General features: G+C 41.5%; 2 protein-coding genes across 2 annotated transcripts; both read right to left on the reverse strand.

Moving 5' to 3' along the window:
* Window positions 1-1,426: 1,426 nt before the first annotated feature.
* LOC120442624 (macrophage mannose receptor 1-like) lies at window positions 1,427-2,940 on the reverse strand. Its single transcript, XM_039619479.1, has 4 exons — window positions 2,864-2,940; window positions 2,658-2,756; window positions 2,138-2,576; window positions 1,427-1,699 (listed from the first exon to the last, which is right to left on the reverse strand). Exons 1-4 carry the CDS (start codon window positions 2,938-2,940, stop codon window positions 1,499-1,501), a joined length of 816 nt encoding a protein of 271 aa, XP_039475413.1. The 3' UTR covers window positions 1,427-1,498.
* Window positions 2,941-7,928: 4,988 nt separating this feature from the next.
* gapdhs (glyceraldehyde-3-phosphate dehydrogenase, spermatogenic) lies at window positions 7,929-19,106 on the reverse strand. The gene is made up of 11 exons (XM_031733130.2): window positions 18,966-19,106; window positions 11,811-11,870; window positions 11,012-11,108; window positions 10,661-10,767; window positions 9,667-9,757; window positions 9,461-9,579; window positions 9,262-9,343; window positions 9,008-9,159; window positions 8,704-8,866; window positions 8,514-8,611; window positions 7,929-8,411 (listed from the first exon to the last, which is right to left on the reverse strand). Exons 2-11 carry the CDS (start codon window positions 11,837-11,839, stop codon window positions 8,342-8,344), a joined length of 1,008 nt encoding a protein of 335 aa, XP_031588990.1. The 5' UTR covers window positions 11,840-11,870; window positions 18,966-19,106; the 3' UTR covers window positions 7,929-8,341.
* Window positions 19,107-21,673: the final 2,567 nt, after the last annotated feature.

A 21,673-nucleotide genomic window follows, 5' to 3' on the forward strand; every position in this document is an offset into this window, starting at 1 on the left:
AACCAAAAATAATAAAAATTACAGACCTAATCATTAGGTGGCCACTTTTGGCCACGAACAAGCTGAAAGGGTAGTGATTTTGATCAGACTCAGAGGGTTAACCCATATCGCTGATGAATTATCGGATTTTAATATAAGTAAATAAATCTACTTTGTTTTGTTTATTGTATAAAAGGGCGTCAAAATGCAATCCTAGCTTTGTAACACTCACATTTAGAAACTGTTTGCGATAAAGACGGCTGAACAATTCTTCATTGGAGCCATGTTTTATTTGCAGTAACAGACACAAAGCATCAGATTTCCTAATTTAGAGTGTAATGGTTCAAAACATGAAGGCCAAAAAAATCGTAAGTGTTAAGAAATCTTAAAATAATCATAATATAATAAATGCAAATAATAATATAATAAATGAATAAAGATAATTTATAGATGATGATGGAGTTTATTCCTCAGTAACATACCACTTGGCACATTTTCATTTTAGAAAAATCACTAATTAGATCTTTAAAACGAAATTATCTGGCTTATTGGATTTCAGTGGTGAGAAGTGCAAGCCCTATGGACATTGCCAACCTCGGGTAGTTTTTCACCAGTTATAACTTAATGAAAGTTATAATAATGGTTAATAATGTAATTACATTTTTTTTATTGATTATTATGAAAGCTTAAATGATTGTCCAAACTTTTAGATATAGTTCATATTCATGAAACTGTAATTCTAAAGTAGAGTCAACCTAAAAGCAGAATGTTAAAATGCATTAGATTAAATTTTTTCTAAATGTTATATGATATATTTTAACATGTAGTTGTCCTCTGCTCTGCTTTTCTCTCCACACAGCAGACTTCCCTCACATTTCTTCTCTCCCTCTCTTTTTCTTTTCTGGTGCGATTTTGCTTTAATGGAGGCTTGCAAAGACCCTTCCCACCACTAGAGCCCAGGTGGTAAGTTATACTTCTCTTAATATGTTATTTAATTGCTTAAAACATCAAAATGATGCAATCTGTCTTCAGCAAACAAGAAATATATCAGTACAGACTGAGTATTTTAAAAAACTAAATAATATTCTCACATGTTTTGAGAGCTAGAGTTGTTTGAGATGGTTGTTGAATTGAAATATTTTACTATAACCTCAACAGAGCCAACATTATAGGAGCCTGCACCACTGTAGCAGCAGCAAGTCATGATTTCATGGTAATGAAAAATTAATTATAAATGAAAAGCAAGGCAAACCGAGACAATTTATATGTTGGATGCAGAGGTTTAAACACAACAAGTGAAACATCATCTGCACTTCTCATTTCAAAGTATCTACAACCTCAGAGTACACCGTTGTTTTCAGAGATCGTTACATAAGTATATTGCATAAAATGTGTTACAATGAAAGGACTAATAATATTAAAATCAAACTTAGAGGTATACACTAATTAAATATATGCTAAAGAACTGATAGAACAAGCATTATTGTAGCATTTGATGTTAAGCTGCCAGTTTCATTGACTATGGGGTTACTTGTATGCAGACAAAGTTTCTTCTTTCTGCGCAGTCCCTGATCATCCACATGCTGTTTGTGTCAAATTTGGACAAAGTCCCACAGTGTTCCCAGTTGGGCGGACAGTCTGGCAGCATATCTTTGGGACCTGGTTTGTCTCCATTTAACCAAAACCATTTTCCTCCCATGAAGCGCAAGCCAATCCAAGCCTGAGAAACACAGGACAAAAATGGGAGAGTCAGTCCTGGCTGTGCAAGTGTTGGTAGTTTTCTGAGAAAGCTGAAAAATGCAAATAAACTGGCAAATCAATCATTTACTGACAAAAAGATTTGTATTTGCAAATTAAGCCAGACACAAATGCTGATTACTTTAGTGAAGCTTTTTCTGAAATGAATATTGATCCTTTAAAAAAAAAAAAAAAAAAAAATTAAAATATATATATATATATGTTTTACATGCACTTCTTTTCTAGAGTATAGATTTTAAACATCTCCACAGCACAGCCTGGAATTCAGCACAGCCTCAAAGCACTGAACTAGTAGAAAGAGTAAAGGCACTTGAACGTGAACTCCTCTGGTGTTTAATGCAGAATCTATGAACAAGTGATGCATTTAAAAGAACATCTGTAATTAAAAAATAACTCAAACCTCATCAGTAGTTGCTCTGTAGATCCTGTCTCTGACATAGTTGTACTGAGAGACATCGGTCAGGCTCAGGAGGTCGTACTTACAGCCAGAACATGATGTTTTCATCCTTCTGCAGTGAATCAAGGCATCCTCCCATGTCTTGTTCTCATTCACCACCACCAGGTTGTCAACAAAACAAAAAGGGTAAAACTCTTTAGAGCATGCAGAGCCTACCCAGCCTCCGGTAGAAGCAACTACAGAGCCACAGTCTGCAGTGACTGGCTGTCCTGGTGCCCAGTTTCTGTAGCTAGATCCTAAACTACCCGTCCAGTTCCAGGTCTTGCCCCCCACTCGATACAGTCCAATCCAGCCCCCTTTGTCAATATTACCTGAGTTTACCTGGGTGACAGTGGCTAGGTAACCATAGTTTTCCATACAGTACTTTACAGCGTCATACCAACTGAGCATAACACTGTGGTACCGGATTACATCACCTTGGGAACAGTAGACATTATTGATACTTGAACATTGTGCACTGTACCACATGAGGTCATTTCCTACAACTGCACAGTAGTCCTGCTGTGCAGAGGCCCATTTGATGGTACGTGAGAGGTCATCACCTGAGACACCTTCACCGGTTCTGAAATCAACACAACAATCATCTCAAACTCAGCTACTCAGTTTTGTCATATTTATATAGACAGACATGGACATTCACATAAAGGTCATTTCAAAAAAGACACTCACCTTAGATTTATAGACTTCCAGACTGAGTCATCTTCAGGATCTCTGAGTAGACCAATCCAAATGTATGGGATATTCATTTTGCCCAAAAATGGTATCATAACATTCATATTTATCATGTCCCAAGTAACCAAGTCAACATAATTTGTCTGGCAGAATAGTCGTGCTTGTGTCCAGTTCTTTTTCCCCATATAAATTTGTGTGTTACGTTCAATGCTTCCTTCCAAGCCACAGGCAGCAATGAGTACGAGGTATAGTGCCAGTTCAAAGTTGCTTTTTCCCATATCTGTTACTGTTTGGACAACAAGCCACACAGATCAGTTTTCAGAGATTGTATTTGCTATCAGTCAGTTTATGATGTGATCCGTGGCTGCTGAACAGCAATCACCCTGCTTTTATAGCAACCAGCTATGTGATCAGTGCCCGCACACACACACCTCAACATCCAGCTGACCAATAGGAACTCTGCACACTTTCAAATACAATTCAAATGGCCCTTAGTCACCTTTGACTTTGTTCTTCAAGATGCTTTCCTCCAAAACTCTAATTTTACTGTGACACTATATGTTTTTAGTTATTTGATAAATGCTAGTTTTATTGATGTTTGTACCAATCTTGCAGGTATTCTAGTGTGATCATTGCATACCAGTGGAGTGGCCTGCATTTGCATGAGTTTTCTGAGGTTTCTCCTGTTTCCCTCACAGTACACAGACAGAAAGGTTAGGTTGATTGAAGGGTCTAAATTGGGATTATATGTGGAAGTGAGAGTATTTTTTTCTGTCTGTCTCTCTGTGATCAGTGATATTTATTCTTTTCTGCCCCCACATTCTACTACCTAATGAATTACCATTTCCCATCCTCAAGAAAGACTGGACTGGCATAGACAGCCTCAATGACTACAGGCCTATAGTCCTCACGTCTGTAATCATGAAGTGTTTCGAGCACATAGTGTCTCTGCACATCAGAGACTGTCTACCCCCCATCCCTCGACCCCCACCAGTTTGCTTACAGACCAAATCGATCCACAGAGAATGCCATTACCATCACCCTTCACAGAGAGCTGAGCCATCTGGAGAGCAGGAAGAGCTACATGAGGATGCTTATCATGGATTGCAGCTCAGCGTTCAACACCATACCACCAGACATCCTCACCACCAAATTGGACCACCTTCAGATCCTCCCTGCCACCAGTCCTGGATCAAAGTTTTGCTTGCAAACCAGCCTAAATCAGTCCAACTCGGCCCCCACCTCTCCCCCCACTGTCACTCAGCACCGAATCCCCTCAGGGCTGCGTTCTCAGCCCCCTACTGTACGCCCTGTACACATATGACTGTACACCAACCCACCTAACCAACGTCATCATCAAGTATGCCGATGACACCACTATGGTTGGACTCTTCTCTGTTGGAGATGAGACAGCGGACAGGGTGGAGAGAACTTGTCCCGCTGGTTCTCATGACCTGAAGCTGAACGTCCTTAAAACAAAAGAACTCATAATGAACTTCATGAGGCACAGGCAGGTCCACTCCACTCTCATTATAGAAAGAGAGCGTGCTCTCCTACTGCCTGGGTGTTTAGTACGCAGTGGGCACTATTGAGAACAGGAAGGCTGCTCAAAGGGTAATTAATACCGCCCCAAAAATCTTTGGCTGCCCTCTGCCACCCCTGGAGGCCATCGCCAGATCCTCCTGTCTCAGAAAAACCAGGACCATCAAAGGTGAGCCCCTTGCACCTGACCCACCACCTGTTTGTGTCTCTGAGGCACCGATCCACATCTCCAGACAAACTAACAGCTTCTTCCCCTGGGCCATTCAAACTGTAAACAAACACTAAGTTAAATAAACACACAAAGTACAACAAGCGGAGTAAAAGGCTCTGTTCCTCTGTGTCTTAAAGTTTTAAAGAGATTTTCTACATTCAAATCCAGCCAGTCTCTGCGCTTAGATGGCAAATTAAGGTTAGGTAAATGTCTGAATTTGAATCTTATTTTATGAGACATCCTTGCCTTGACCTCTGTCTCCTTGAAAACTCTTAGTGTTTCAAATGACAAAAGTGCAGCAGCTAAATGAAGATAACAGGAGAAAGTAAAAGAGCAAAGCTATAGACCCACAGCCTCATGGGTTCCAAGATTTAGCAAAACTGTTCAGATATAACTTTAAGGGAAGAAGACTTTTACTTTATTTTTCAAAAACTTTAAAAATGGATCTATTAAAATAGTTGCTTTTGTGCGGCCCCTTTTTTCTGAAATATTCAACAGACTCACGACAAAGACAACTGGCAAACGTGTGCAGGGAAAATCAACCAATGATCATCATGAATTCAGTTCAAGTCAGTTTATATAGCTGATTTAAACACGACAGGCATTCACCAAAGTGCAGCATTCAACACAAATTCCACAAAAACTGGGACATTCTTTAAATTTGAGCAAAATGAAAACTAAAAGACTTTCAAATCACGTGAGCCAGCATCTTATTCACAACAGAAAGTATATAACATAACAAATGTTCAAACTGTGAAATTTTGCAATTTTATGCACAAAGTGAGCTCATTTCAAATTTGATGCTTGCTACAGGGATCAAAATAGTTGGGACAGGAAAATGTTTTCTGTGATGTAGCATCTCCTCTTCTTTTCAAAACTGTTTCTGCACATCAAGGTTATGAGTTCCTGGAGGTTTGGTGTTGGAATTTGGTCCCATTCTTGCCTGATATAAGTTTCCAGCTGCTGAAGTGTTCATGGCAAAATGTTTAGCATAGTTAGGTCCTCAGGTCCCCCCAGGCCTATATTGCTGTGAAGTTTGAAGATGATCCACCCCAAAGATTGTGGGTAATAAACCATGCAAAAATGAAAAATAATATCTTCAAAAGTGTGGACACTTGACTGCTAACAAACAGACAGACAAACAAAATAAGGGAACTGATTACAAACCACCTCTGTTTGGGGGGAGAAAAATGGCAGTAAATTAAAGTTATTCTGAAGCTGAAAAAACAAATGAAAAGAAAATGTTTTCTGTTGGGATTTGAAGATTTTTACTGGGGAAAATAGGCAGCTAGAAAATTCATTCTTAAAAACTTAAACCAGACCTCCTTCAGTGCTGGTTAACCTGAAAAAACTGATAAAAATCCACGTTTATCAGGCAGAAGTTCAGAGAAAACGCTGGACTCAGCAGTCAGATAGCTCTCAGTCACATGGTGTGTCCGGTTCACAACAACAACAACAAGAAGAAACGAACAAAAGAGTCCTTTAACATAAACATTTTCAACAATGCAGATGATTCAGTATTATAGTGTGTCCCCCTCCCCTTTTGTGTTTCCATCGATCGTTAAGAATGGCAGTCTACGGCCATGAGATCTAAGAAATTGTCATTTATAAAGTTAGTGCAATATTTTACCATCAGAACTTTTTTGACCTTTAAAGTTGTTATTTTATAAATGAAATGAAATCTCAAGCTTTTGCCCACTTAGCCGTAGCACTAAAGCTGATGGTAAACCAGTTACAATCCTTATGGTCATACGCATCGAATACTCGAAAACTATCTGCGTTTCTGAAGAAGGAATGATGGGAATGATATCCCTCAGACTCAGTCACAGACGTTCACTCTTACTGCCATTGCTGTAGCTGCAAGTGATATGCAGTTGTAATAGTATACACATTCTCAAATCACTTCATGATACACACCCATTGATCAACCCATGCTCATGGCACTTGTTGCCCCAACTGACTGTGGTGAAAATATATACGGTTAAACAACAGGCAGCACTGCAGCACAGCTGAGTTCAGAGTTTTGCATGTCAGATGCTTTTAAGAGCAATTAAGGTTGCCAAGGCAGCGACAAGCTTAGTTGAAAAATGTTCCTGCATCACAGCAGCATGCAGACTGCTTTTCTGCAGTATTGCAAAAAAAACAGCAGGTGTCCTCAGTGACCATTCCCTATATTTGCATAGCTGACTTCAACTTTAATGTAAAAAATATGCAGTTATTCTCTCATGGTAGCATTAACTCGGTACATCAGAGCTGGCAATGTATTATTAATCTCCCACGTTCTTCACAGTACTTGATTAGTATGTTCAGAGTGGCACAGACCACCTGGAGATAAAATGTTAAAATATAATCAAGAAAAGCAAAGTTTCCTATCTCCGTATACAAAACAAATTTTGACATTTACTAGCCAACTTTAGTTTTTATAATTATGACCTACTTTTCCAAATACTGACATATCAATACACACAAAAAAGTGACCAGTTTCCATGGCCACTGTCTTATTAGTTAAGAAGCCCATGTTTACATCTCAGTGTCTGTAGAACAGCTGTTTCTATTCTGCAGCGCATGAGTAGAAACATTTAAGCATGACAATCAAGTCAGGATCAAACTGAGCAGGTTTGAACTTGTGACGCTTCAAAGTTGTAACCTACGATCTAGAGTGGATTTTATCTGCATCCACGATTCTCTCGTGTGAATTAAATCAACTCATATTTTTGTTGTTAAATCTGAATCAAATATGATTTATATCCTTGACTTGTGCACAGTTCATTGAAGAACAAGAGCATCTAAACACATCTGTGTGTGTGTGCTGGGGGGTTGTCTTTAAGACACATGCATGAAGATTATCCTGTGGATTAAAACACAGCTGCTTTTGCCAGAACTTTTGAATATGAAGTTGGAGTTCAAAACAAATCGTGATAATTTTCAGTGTGGAACTTTTGTCGAGTGCATCCACCATCCCTCTTCTGCATGTCCATACCCAAAGATCACAGTAACAGCTAATTTAAAATGCTGTCATGACCAGGAGTAGTGGCTATGTCATGGATCTTCTTGTTATCATTCTTACAGTAATTCTACTTTTTTACTTTATCTGTGCTAAAGAGCATTTGCAGTTTTATATGTTTCTTTCCAATGGTTAATGCCATCCATTAGTCTGCCAGTAAGAGGTAAAAATCTGCCAGTATGGCTAAACACAGTCACACACAGTCATCTGCTTACTGTATATCACAGTGTTAATGGTTGCTATTACATATTTCAGTCAAACAAGTTGTATTTTGGTTGATTGGAAGCATAAAACAGGACAACGTGAGGTTTTTCAACTTTTATTTATTCTTCAGCAGAGTTGCAGTAGTTCTGCCTCTCAGCTTCCTCCTTTTACTGGTGATAAAGCCTTTAAACACACCAACAGGGCGATGGATACAGTAGTTACCATAGTACTGAGTCATAACGACACATCTAAGGTGGCAGTGGGAGGTGGAGAGGGGCACACAGACACAAAAATTTCACCAAACGGTCGCCTTGGAATTATAAGAAGAATAAAACAAAACCAGAATAACTCATAAACACTCAAACACACTGCTGCTGCCTACATATACTGTAGTAGAGCTAATGGTTGTGATGCTATGACTATGGGTTGGGCTTGTGTGTAAAAGAGAAGGGTGGAAGTAAAGGATGAATTAATGGTGGTCCCTTTGCTGAGTTCCTTGGTGGACAGGAAGTGCCTACTCCTTGGAGTGCATGTACAGCAGCAGGTCGGCAACGCGGTTGCTGTAGCCGTACTCATTATCATACCTGGTAGGAGGAAAGGAGGAAAGGAAAATGAATTAGTCAGTGTGTTTTTTTCAGACTTCCTGTGTTCTATGAGGGGCTGGACGGGACATGTTGAAAACTCACCAGGAAATGAGCTTGACAAAGTTGTCATTGAGGGAGATGCCAGCACCAGCATCAAAGATGGAGGAATGGGTATCACCGATGAAATCAGAGGACACCACCTGGCAAACACAAAGCACACCACGAGAGCGTAAAGTAAAGCAAATCACAGATCACTGATAACAATATTAAACCAGCTGTTTATATAGAATACCTGGTCCTCGGTGTAACCCAGCACTCCTTTCAAGGGTCCCTCGGCAGCCTTCTTGACAGCTTCCTTAATCTCAGCGTATGAAGCAGGCTTGGAGAGACGGCATGTCAGATCCACCACTGACACATCGGCCACTGGCACCCTGAATGCCATGCCTGTCAGCTTACTACAGAAAGAAGGAGGCAGAGGACAAAAAAGTGATTTCTGCACTTTTTATTAATCAGTCTTCATTTCTTCAACTACTGGCTAAAGTGTTCACACTTTAGCTGAAACTGCATGTGTGTGTATGTTTTGTGTGTGTCTTTACCCATTGAGTTCAGGAATGACTTTGCCCACTGCCTTGGCAGCACCAGTGGAAGCTGGAATGATGTTTGCGTGGGCACCACGGCCGTCACGCCAGGCCTTGGCACTGGGACCATCCACTGTCTTCTGTGTGGCTGTGTATGCGTGGACTGTTGTCTACAGATATCACATGACACATTATTAACCCTTAAGACTTAAAATAGAAGATCATAAATATTACATTTGGTTATCATACTGTATAGATTTACTCTTACTTACCATGAGTGCCTCCTCGATGCCAAAGCTATCGTGGATGACTTTGGCCAGGGGGGCCAGGCAGTTGGTGGTGCAGGAGGCATTACTATGAACAGAGCAACAGGCACGATTAGTTATTTTGCAATATACTAGTAGATATGATATTTAGGGTTTCTTTTGAGGTTCTAAAGCTAAATTTAGGTTAACAGTTAAGTGGTGTTACCTGACAATAGTCATGGAGGAGGGGTCGTATTTGTCCTCATTAACTCCCATGACAAACATTGGAGCATCGGGTGAGGGGGCTGACACAACCACACGCTTTGCACCACCCTGGATGTGAGACTGTAATTGGGAGAGAGAGAGCGCAGGTTAGAAACGTTTCCTGGAATGTGGTTGCGTTTGTCTGTGTTTGTGTGTGTGTGTACTTACAGAGGCCTTCTCAACACTGAGGAAAACTCCAGTGGACTCAACAACATATTTGGCTCCAGAGCTGCCCCAGGGGATTTCAGCTGGCTTCATACTAGAGTTATAGAAGAAACTGCATCAGTCTAAAATCACCTTAAATTTGTCAAGTCTCTGTACATCAGCTTCTTTTGCTTTTGCCTGATTCACGTTACTGTATTTTATCGTAAAAAAACCCCTCGAAACAGGAGTATTACTACATACAGCTGGCTAAAGTAGCAACATCCTGTCTCACCCCTTTGAGTTTATCCAAACAGCTCCAATGAGAGTACTAACAGGGACTAGAAACCAAACTAGCTGTTCTCACTGGCTTTTCACATGCAAAATGCTAAATATGCGGCTCATCACATCTTGAAAACCTCATATTATCCCAACAAAGCATATCGCTCTGAGACTCACTTGTGGTTCCTGGAGTTTCTAAAAGTAAAATGGGAGGCAGCGCCTTCAGCTCTAAAGGCCCTCTCCTATGGAACCAGCTCCAAGCTTGGATTTGGGACAGAGACACCCTCCCTATAAGATCAGACTTAAAACTTTCCTTTTTCAAAGGCTCATAACTAGGGCTGGGTCAGGTGACCCTCAATCATCCCTCAGTTGTTGCAGTCATTATATTCTCAAGCTGCTGGGGGGACTTTCCATAGTGAACTGACCACTTCTTCTTCACTTCCCTTTTCTCACTCCCTGTTTCTTTATATGCCACAATTGCAGAGCAGCAACTTTTCTTGCAGCCATAGTCAGTGCTTTGTACCGCTCCTGTCTACACTCTTCCCCACTCTCATCACATGCCTGGTCAGAGAAGATTGCTGATGTTCTTCCTCTAATGTCACTGGATGTTTACTTTGACAAATGAAGCAGCTTTAGATTAAAAAAATCTGAACTGAACTGGAATGTTTTTTCAGCCTGTGTACATCTGCTGTCTGTAGCAGAAAACAGCCACGGGCCAGTTAACGTTGTCGTTACTTACCACTGGAAGACAGAGATGGCTTGGCCATCAACGACAAGTTTGCCATTATCTGCAGACACTTCACCACGGTAACGGCCATGGGTGGAGTCGTACTTGAACATGTAAACCTAGAAGCAGAGGGACGACAGTGATGACGTTAATATGGGGAGTGCTTCACAAAGAAGCATAAAGACATGTTGTACACCCTCCTGGAATTTTCCGTTTTCAGAAAAAAAAAGAAAACACTGCGAGATTAAGTTTTCTATTAGCACCCAAACAGCATACATCCATTCCTACATGACAACATGTCATGGATTTATACTACACAGCCTGAATAATTTAGATAACTTAGCAGGCAGTAGATTTACTCACCATGTACTGCAGGTCAATGAAGGGGTCATTGATGGCCACAACCTTGATGCCCTTCTGAAGGCAAGCCCTCAGGACCAGGCGGCCAATGCGACCAAATCTGCAGAGACAGAGATGGAGAGGTTAGGAATAGTTGCCATGGGAAAACAGTGGGAAACTTCCTCAGGATGTCACAGCACCCATGGGATCAGTCCATGTCCACTGCAGCAACACTTTACAGTTTTAATACAAGGAACTTTCACTACACTCTTATATGTCCATATCATGCTTTTTCAATTACTCAAAAATAGACAGCATGTGTCCCTCATTACAAGCACGTCTGTGAATGTGAGATGTGATATTGGTGAAATGTTACGGTGGATGAAATTATTCCTGAACAAAAAAAGATCATCTGTTTTTTAGTCCTGAAAACAAATATAGCCTCAAACTGTAACCACTATATAATATAATTTGAACGATGGCTAAAGGAAGAGGTGGCTCAATCATGGAGCGTGTTTACTTCTAATAATTTCAATGCCTTGCAAGAATGAAAGAGAACATACTATCACAGTAAACCTTTCAGCATTGAAACAGGCTTTACTGTGCAGTTATGACTTGTTAATAATGAATTTGTTATGGTGTTATGGTGCATTTGCCCTTTGGTTCCTCTTTAATACATCTTTACTAATCACCAATGCTTGCCCAGCTCCAGTTTTTGCTTCAATGATATCCTACTGTAACCACCAGAAATCACTCTTACCCATCTTAATAGTGTGTGTGTGTGTGTGTGTGTGTGTGTGTGTGTGAGGTGTTTCAAACTGACCCATTGATTCCAACACAGAGGTCTGACATGGTGGCTGCTGCTTAGGGAGTGTGGAGTAACCTGGAAGAAAAAGAAAGAAAATTAAATAAATCATCACATTTGAAATGAATTAATTTAAACAATACTGAACATAGAATGACAGAAAATACAAGCAAGTGATCCAACCCCAGATAAGGCAGATAAAAATGCCACCTGTTGTCAACACAGCCAAAAATAGCTGATATATAAAGTTTTTAAAACATCAGAGTCAGGCAGGGTGCAGGCCCAAGAAAATGAAGCAGCTTTAGGCAGGACAGATATATTGTTGGCTTGCAGTGTCAAAATGAATATAATATACCGGAAGTCAAGAAAAAAAATTGTGGCAAGTTAATACACAACCTCACACTCGTACAACCACAGGAAATGAGCAGGCAAAACCAAAAAGAAGCACATGTGCAATAAATCACAAATCTGTTTGTGCCAAGCTACCCTCTATCATCCATTTCACTTTGCATTTACAGATGTTTTTTGTCTTCCTCTCCTTCTCTCCTCCACGTTTTACATTGATCCTCACACTTGTTTCTGTCCTCTCCACTCAGGAGGCCATGTGGGGTGAAGTGAGGTTACACATTGTTGTATGCAACATCTTAAAAACATTTGAAATGCCCAAGTTTCATCAGCCCCTTCGGTGGTTTCAGCAGTGAGGCAACACTGTAAAAAACTGTAAACTGTCATCTCACAATACCTGGAGGCCCTCTGTGATGCATTAGCACTAAAATCAAAAACACTAACACCTGTGAAGAACGCTTACGAAGCTGCATGACGTTTTTGAGCCGGGTACGGTGGCTGAAAGCACAGCAGAAGCCAGAAAGTGTGCAAGAGGTGTGACTGTGTTTAATGCCAACAGGGGAAAAATACAGGCTACCAAAAAATGTGTTTTATAGGCAACTGCCGCAGGAGTAGGGAGGTGTTACCTCATGCAGCGACATGTTTCGACAACAATGGGATATAAAGGGAAGGAGAAGGCGGTAGGTATGTGGAGCAAGCAGGGACTTGATATAGAGGAAGCGTGACCTATTTCCCTCTACCTTCCTCTCCCTTTCATACTGGAACACTCTGGTTCCTCCTCACTACACCTCCTTCTCCTCCTCCTAGTCCCACCCTTCTTGTCTTTTCTACCAGCTCTGCTTCCCCTCTCCACCACTTCAGCTCCCTCGCCGTCCTCGCTCTCTCTATATTAAAAACGTTGACTCCTGACATCCTGATATCATGTCTAGTCTCCCAACTCATGCAACCTCATGTTGGGGGTTAAGGGAGGTTTCCATCACCAACCAATAACACGTTCACAATCAAAGCAGTGCTGGTGATGCTGGTGCTGTGTGTGTGCATCTAAGTGTGTGTGTATGTGCGAGTGGCAGGGCAGGTAGAGTAAGTAAGGGCAATGCGGATTGTCCTTGGAACTGGCTGTTCGTCATTTTAGACAACTGTAATCTCCTAATCTGTTTTGTGTGTGAGTGTGTGTGTGTGTGTATGTGAGAGAGAGAGCGCGCGTGTGTGTCTACACAAATGTGTGCGTGTCTCTCTGACAAGCAAGTAGGGCAGGTCGTGGATCTGGTGAAATGCATTGTGGGAGCACTTTAAATAGAATAAAGGGAGTGCCAGATTATGATGAATAATCGCTCTCTTTCTTTCACGCAAAAATAACTGTACATGAGACTCTGGATTATTTTCACCTGGATGTATCTGCTGTGGTCATTAATGCAGAGAGGAGCGGCACCATTTGTTTCCAGTCAGAATCAATTTATTGAACAGCCTGTCAGGCAGTGATGCGATGTGACCTGTGATGGCCTCAGTGGTTTCAGTTATTAGACTTCTTGTCTCCATGTTTGCAGCACCGTCCTCTGAAGGCAGAGCGGCCATTTTGTGTTCTGCTGCTTGCATCCACACACAAGGTCACCAAGAAAGAAAAAAAGATGGAGAGGGGGCGAGAGCGAGGTAGGAGGACCAGTATGACCGCGCAGTTCTCACGTTTCACCTTTTGTGCATTCACAAAACACTGCAGGGCCTCCCCCCCCCCCCCCCCCACCTCTCTCTGCCCTTGTTGCCTGTTTCACAGTTAATTTCCCTCCTTGATTTTCTCTCTTCTTGCTCTAAGTTTTTCCAACACAGAGCAGCTGCCTTGGGTAACCATAACAAAACAGCCGCTCTCTTACTTTTTAAGAGCAGAGCAGGCTTTTATACTGAACTAAAGATAGAAAATGGAATAGCAGAGGCGCTCACAAGGAGACAGATCTTTGCAGGATGGCATGATGGAGCACATACTAAAGACAGGCTCATGTCATGGCAGGCACTTCTGTCATGACACGATGAAGGTCGCTGGTATCAGACTGCATGGATCACTATTTAGTAGTCCATTTGAGGAGCACTATGATAACCAGTAAAACTCTTTGCATCATGCTAATGGTGAGGTATATTACATATTACATTACACTTTGTAAGGTTTTCTGCAACACTTACAACACCATAGTTTCACTAAAGGTTGCCTAAATTGCACCAGGTTTTTATTGCGCATATCTACCGAGGACATTGCGTTTGAATTTACCGTCAGCCTAGCACTGGTCTGTTATTACCCAAACCCCACCCCCCAAGAGTGCTCACACAGACGCGCCACATCTCACAAAGACAGCACTGTGCAGGGCGGAGAGGTGACACGCTGGTAACTGCAGCTTCTAATCTGCTGATACTCATTAAATTGTTCAAAGAAGGAACATAAGCCTTCTATACTTTTCTGATCATGCATTGCACGCAGATGCACCAAACTGTGTGTTTAGCATTTACAGAAAGACAGACTGACCTGAAGAGTCAATGCAAGACTGGGAAAAGTTTGAGATCTGATCTAAATGTAGGTGAACGAGGCTGCTCCAAGAAATTGGTGGTGAAAATCATTCTGAACAGGTGAAAGGAATAAAAACATGAATGGTATTAAAGCTCAGATCATACTGAATAGCTGGACATTTGGTGCATGTTTGTTGTCCTTCCCTTCTGACCTGCACTTCGAGCTGTTATCCCTCCCTTACTTTTGTTGGCTCCATGAGTTCCACACATTTGCCCTCCGCTCATTCCCACCACCCAAACTAATCATTAAAATTCACCACCCTCCCTCCATCCCTCTATTTGTCACCGCTCTTTTGTCTGTGTAACCCCACCACCACCGACACAGACTCCCCCACCCCCAACCCCCTAGGCTTTGACCTATATTCAGCACTCAAGTTTATGCAGAGGGGGTGCAGAATAGGGGCCCCACCAGTGTTTGCTGTACGTGCACTGGAGGGACTGTTGAGGGAGAGAGATGACTCATAACTATTCGACCAGAAAGAGGACAAAGACGATCGTCTGCAGCAGGTGGAAAAATATAAATTCTCAAAATTGCAAGTGAAAGGAGTAGAGGGGAGCGGAGCATAATGACACAGCATTTCTTTCCTTCTGTGCACATTTTTTACAGCGTCGAGCACCTACGATTGACAAACCAAACACTGATTGTGTTTCTTCAAAATATGTCTCATTTGAACAACATACAGTTTTTGCAGCAGGAACTTGCTACAAACCCTTATATGGACATAAGTTTGAGGTAGCACAGATGTTCTGCTAACAAACATTGTTCACACACAAAAGACGGAGCTGAAGGAGAGACACAGCTCACTCTATTGACTGCATGAGAGGCAGACTGAAGCTAATTTTCTCGCTCTTTGGTTTGCTTCAGTTTGTGCATTCATTGGAAGGCCTTCCATCGGAAAAATTTGTCAGTGAGTGAGTGAACTCACTGACTCTGACAGTGCTTTTCCTGCCCACTAACTCCCCTGGCTTTCCTCCTTCATTTGCCCTTATTTGCACCCCCTTCCCCCACAGCTATCTATCCCCCTGACACACCCTCGCTCTCTCTCCAGTGGTTTTCCACTGCAGTAGGTTGATTGGCCAGAGGCCAGGCGCACTATCCAATTAGGTAATGTCTTCTGTTCTTGTCCGCTTCTCAATGATTTGCAAAAATCAGACAAGTCGCAGCGAGCTATACTATTATGTTATTATTCTGAGATAATGCCATAAGAATGTTCGTATCACTTTCACTATGCACTGCTGGGCACTATAGAGTTAAAGTTATATGGCAAAAGGCATATTTTGATGATTTAACAATACTATTACTGCAATTTTCATTCTAATAAAGGCTTTTTTCCCCATTTTACTATTGTATTTTGTTGTTGTAATTAATATACCTATAGCCCCGCCCCCTCGCCCCACCGTGAATTTAATAAATGGAAGAGAATGAATGGATGGATGGATGGATCAGCTGTTAGACACACACACACACACACACACAAACACCACAGGCTGTGTGTCCACATCAACATGCAGGGCCTTCTGTGGACAGGGACAGGCCGATTAGAAGGCCCACTTTTCTATTAGGCATTTAATTAGTGGCAGTCAATTGTGTATTCCTATGACCAGATACACCAGCTTTGATAAGATGAATACAATAAGGCCTATAATGGTTTGGTAATCCACTAAAACTTGTATACAGAGTTTGTGCACACACCGGCTCTCATGAATTAGTAAAGCCTGTGCTGTATCAAACTGCAGAGGACTCAGCAGAAGGACACGTGACTCCCTGATCCCAGTTATGCTGATCACAGACACACACTGCTCACAGCACTAATTTGTGACCGGTATTTAAGTGTTAGTCCCTGTCTTTTGCCTCCTTTTATATCATAAGCTAAGCCACAGCACGTTGGTAAAATGATGCTGTGTTCTCTGCTTGTCTCAAAAAGATGTTGGTTATGGAAAAATCCACATACTATAACATATATTATAACTGTAATATCAATAACAAGTGCTGTGCTGAATAAGCGAGGCAATTTTACATCCACATGCTCTACTTCCTACATTTTTCAAGAGCTTATTTCCTCAAATTGGGGGCAGTTATGCACAGAGCGCTGAGTCACTCTGGAGTTCCTTCTCGCTCAGACACAACCTAAAAAAGATTGCAGGGTGATAAGACATCTGCAGAGCACAGTCAAGTGGGACACTCACACCAACCTCAGCCTGTAATCCACTAAACTCCTTTGAGTGGAAAACCTGAATTAATCTAGAAACAGCGACTCATAAGTGCTTCAAGAATGACTCAAGGCTACTTGTAAATCCGTGTCATCGCAAAACTAACTTTTAGTAGAGGGGACAACCCACCAACTGCAGGATGTGGTAATTTAATGTGGGTAGGGTTTTACCCACAAGTACCTGGGTCTAAAATGAGTGGTTCAAGGCAGGGAATATTTTCCGGCATGACTAACGTGGCCTGATAGCGTTCTTCCTGCAGACAGCACGCGAAAATCAAGCCCACATTTACACCCAACATCAAAGAGGCCACATGAGCCCCTGCTTTTCTACGTGTGCCACATTTCAATAATTACATGGTTGAACTCCACCTCAGGATAGCATGTTCTGTGTGTTACAGGCAGAAAATAGCTAAACTCCCTGGCATTAATTTTAAATTCTATATTTCTTTATTCTGTAGAAGAAATAAATCTAAAGGAACAGATCATCATCGGTCATGCACATCACCTGAAGGCCTCTTGACAGCACAGGATGTGACTACAGTGCTTAGCATCACTGCTAAGGATCCTAAGATACTGTGACCTTCAGCGTAGAGCAGTATGAGCTAACGTGTGAGTGCCCCTTCATGGTTGAAATCTCAATAAATGATTTCAGGCTGACAAAGGAGTCTAAGATGAAACATTACTGGCTGATCGGTATCAGCACTGGAGCTCTGGGCCTGCTGTGACCTTCACTAGCCGGAGGGATGACCTTCAACAGTCAACCATGGCTCCATCTGCATGTAGCCTACCACACCTGCATATGAAATCAATCAGCAGCAAAAACACTATTCACCTTAACTAATAACCCAACATCATGGTATTTATTACTACACAAATAATGTATTACTACACAGATACTGACAAACATCACAATTCTCTGTGGAGTTTAAAATAATGAATTCATGCTTGTAATTTCATTATAATTCTCCTGTACTAAACTCATTGGACCTTTTCTATTAGTAACAAACTGAACAATAACTGTATCCTGTATGCTTCTGTGCCATTAAAGGAGAACACAGGCCTCCTAAGCAGAGAACTGCATCAACAGGTCAGTCCAGTCTGGAGTAAACTGCGGCAGAATCATGCGACACTGCGCCGTCAAGAGGGGAGACTTGCAGCCTCCTCCTCTCTGCCATGAAATAAACCATAGCTTATTCATTTTGCCCATTCGCTCATCTCTGAGGCCTCTGCCTCACGTAGGCTGCAGTAACTGCAGGCGCACAGCTCATCTGAGAATGGCGCAACGTCGACAGACTTCATGGTGAAGACAGGAGGAAGCACGTAGCGTCACCTTCATCTACTCATCCTCCACCTTCACCTTCAAGTCCCTACAGCCCTGTGCATCCCTGCGGGACATATTCATTCAAACATCTGCCTCCTAACTCTACTGATCAGTATGCTTCTGAGATAGGCTTCATTTTTCTATTGGGTTACATAACATGGAGACTAATCCACTTCCGCAGATGCAGCACTCCGAGCTGCCAATGTCACGTTACCCGCTGAGACGAATGAATGGAGCAAACTTAATACACGATAATTACGTCATGATAATTTACAGTGCAGTCTAATTGGAATTGTTTTCCGGTTTTTCGGGATTTTTTCCTTAATTGAAGCCACATTATGTTTAAAAAAAACAAAAACGGCGCAGGCAGAACGCATTACACAACAGCCTGCCTCTCTCCAGACTGCAAGGCCACGGCCGCATCCTCTCTTCCTGTACAATACAAGCGTGAATCCTGCCAAAAATGACACACTTAATAAATCATAAACCACCCCTGCAGCACACGTGGGGCCTATTTCCCCTCATTCTGCACCACTTCGACGTTTTATGTGCCCGACTTAATGAATCGTGGATGCAAGGCGATGATAAGCTCACAAGCTTCCGCGAGTCACGTAGCTACATCCTGAAAGAAGGGCGAAACACTGAAAGTAGAGCGGAATTCATTTCTTCCACCTGAATACTTAAAAATACTTAAAAGTCAGACGTTAGTTGGGTCCTTGCGCTGAAAAGCAAAGCGGTGTAGCGGCTTACCTCACGGATGATGCTTCTTGAGTTGTGTGCGCAGTTCACTGAGACGCCTTCCGCTTTTATACCAGGCACGTGCCTCGGGAAGCCTGGTCGCCCTGGCGACGTGACGTCATGCCATCTTCTGTCAGGACTCCATTCTGAACGCTTACATTGTCACGGTCTCTCCTCGCTGCCATAGTAACGGAGGAACGAATCATCGGTGTGGTTAACATCTTTATTCACAGAGCCTGTTCGCAGGGCAGAATCGAGGGTTGCGTAGAGGATGAAAGGTGATATTCATAAATGCACAGACAGGAAGAGAGAGGCTGGCGGGACGCCAGCGAGGAAATGATGAAGATTTTGATCCTATGTCCCAAGATGCTCAGCGGTTACACGAGGCTGTGATGTAATACAGTGGGGCACATTTGCTTTAATAAAGCTGTTACAAGCTACATATGAACAATTCATGAGCCCGCACTAGCTGGTTTAGATCACAAAAGTGCGATTTAAGCATGCAAAGTAACTGGTAGGCTGGTGACACTCTGCGTGTGGGAGGGTAGGATGGAGGGCCAAACGCTTTGTTAGCAGGCCTCTACTGTGCATTGATCTGTAAAGGACTGCAGACTGGCCCTTCCATGTTGGGCAGTTCGTGTGAGAGAGAGCCCATATGGATGTATGCAGCGCTATGTAGGAAGACATGAACATGTCACGTAGCCATACATGAAGACCTGCCGGTATTCTAAACTGGACTAATCGATTATGACGACCAATATGCAATAAAATAAAGTATCCCGCACAATAATAATAATAATAATAAATAGAATTAATAAAACACACACACACACACCTATATATGCTAGCTCTATTCTTAATTCTTTTCTTCAGATCACATGTCAGACTAAGAACAAGCCTACGTGAGGCAGGATGCGTGCAGTCATATAAAATGGGAAATCCCTGCAGTGCAGTAGGAGGGACGTTATTTGCACATGCTTCACATCCCCTTTTCGAATTTCGTCATTACAGATTCAGTTTGAATTCAGCATCGTACAGCAAGCTGCTCCGTCTAGAGGACATAGTTTAATGAAAGTGACGAATCATAACGAATCTGTAACTTGTTTAGATTTCTCTCACATAGCCTTATAGTTACGGTAGAAGGCTATGAAGCATCGGAAACAAATAAGGACTAACAGCGCCATCTATCTATCTATCTATCTATCATCTATCTATCTATGGTGTTGTGTAAAGTAAAGAGAATTATGAGAATGAATTATGTTAATTAGGGAAATTGTGTTTTTGGTTGCCTTTGCGTGCGTGTGCCTAAAGTATATTACATTTTTAATGAAAGGACTGTTAAGAGAAAGTTAAAGAAATAAAATAAGATACGTAGTTAGTTAGAAATATACGGTAGTGTATTATAAGCTCAAGTTATTCATCTCAAATTATTCACAAATCAATACCTATTATCCCTACTCCTACATAATGTTTATATACAAAAAATACAATACTATTAATACCATTAATTGGAACAGTAAAGGTGAACCAGTAAAGGTTTCAAGAGTGTTTCTTCCTTCTTTATATTTTGCTCTGAAGCAGCCAGACTTTCTTGTAATTTTTAAAGTGATCTTGAGTAATAATTCTTCAGGCTTTCTGAAGCTGTTGGACATAGGATGATTTCTCATTTTCAGTCCCATCCTTGTACCTGACCATTTTCAGAGGAATGTTTATTTACTTATGTTAAACCACTTAACATTGGCCTGTGAAACATTCGAGCAAGGAACGCATTTTAAATAGTATCTTTAGGCACTTTGTGACAAGCTTGTCACAAAAACACATAATTTAATTGAATCTATACCAAATTACACAAGAACTGGTCTTGTCAAAATTGATGGAATTATGAACACCGAAAAGTATACATTTTCATTTTGATCACCATGTAGTACCATCGGGAAAGAGTCTGATTCTGACTCTAACAGGTTTATCTTTCAGCATGACAATGATCCCAAACACAGTGCCAGTGCAGTAAAAGCATATCTGGATAGAAAAACAAATATGGGAACACTATCAGTCATGTATTGGCCTCCCCAGTGCCCAGACCTCAACATTAGTGAAGCACTATGGGATCATATTGATGGAGAACAGAAGAAAAGGCAGGCAACATCAAAAGAATACCTTTGAATGTCCTTCAAAAAGCCTGGAACAGTATTGCTGAAGACTACTTAAAGAAATGACAAGAAAGCTTGTCCAAGAGAATTCAGACTGTGATGAAGACTAAAGGTGGTACGTAAACTGACTTTCAAGCTCATTAGAATTGTACAAACAGTTTTCCCCCCTTAAATACTGCATTTCCATGTATGTTTGCACATATTTCCTGTCTTCTTAGCAATATATAGAAAAAAAAGCGGTAGCTTAAAACTTTTGCACAGTACTTGATGTATTTTTCTACCAATATTCACGGGGTTAAAAGACCATAGTCATTTTCATTTGAGTGAAATCTTGCGCCATCCTGAGGCCCACTCGGGACACACAAAATAAACAAAAGCGCCATCTCCTGGAGAAACCCAGATGCTGCATGTGGATGAGTCTTTCTCGGTTGCTTTGGCATATTTCTCAAAACACTTTAAAAGACCTTAGCTCTAAAACTTAATTTACTAAAACAGCCCTTTCATCCAGCACTACAATCTACACAAGACTGTAACCTGCCTAAAACCTTTAATACGCCTGTCAAAGTGAAG

The sequence above is a fragment of the Oreochromis aureus genome, linkage group 11 (genome assembly GCF_013358895.1).
Source record: "Oreochromis aureus strain Israel breed Guangdong linkage group 11, ZZ_aureus, whole genome shotgun sequence".
NCBI classification, from domain to species: domain Eukaryota; kingdom Metazoa; phylum Chordata; class Actinopteri; order Cichliformes; family Cichlidae; genus Oreochromis; species Oreochromis aureus.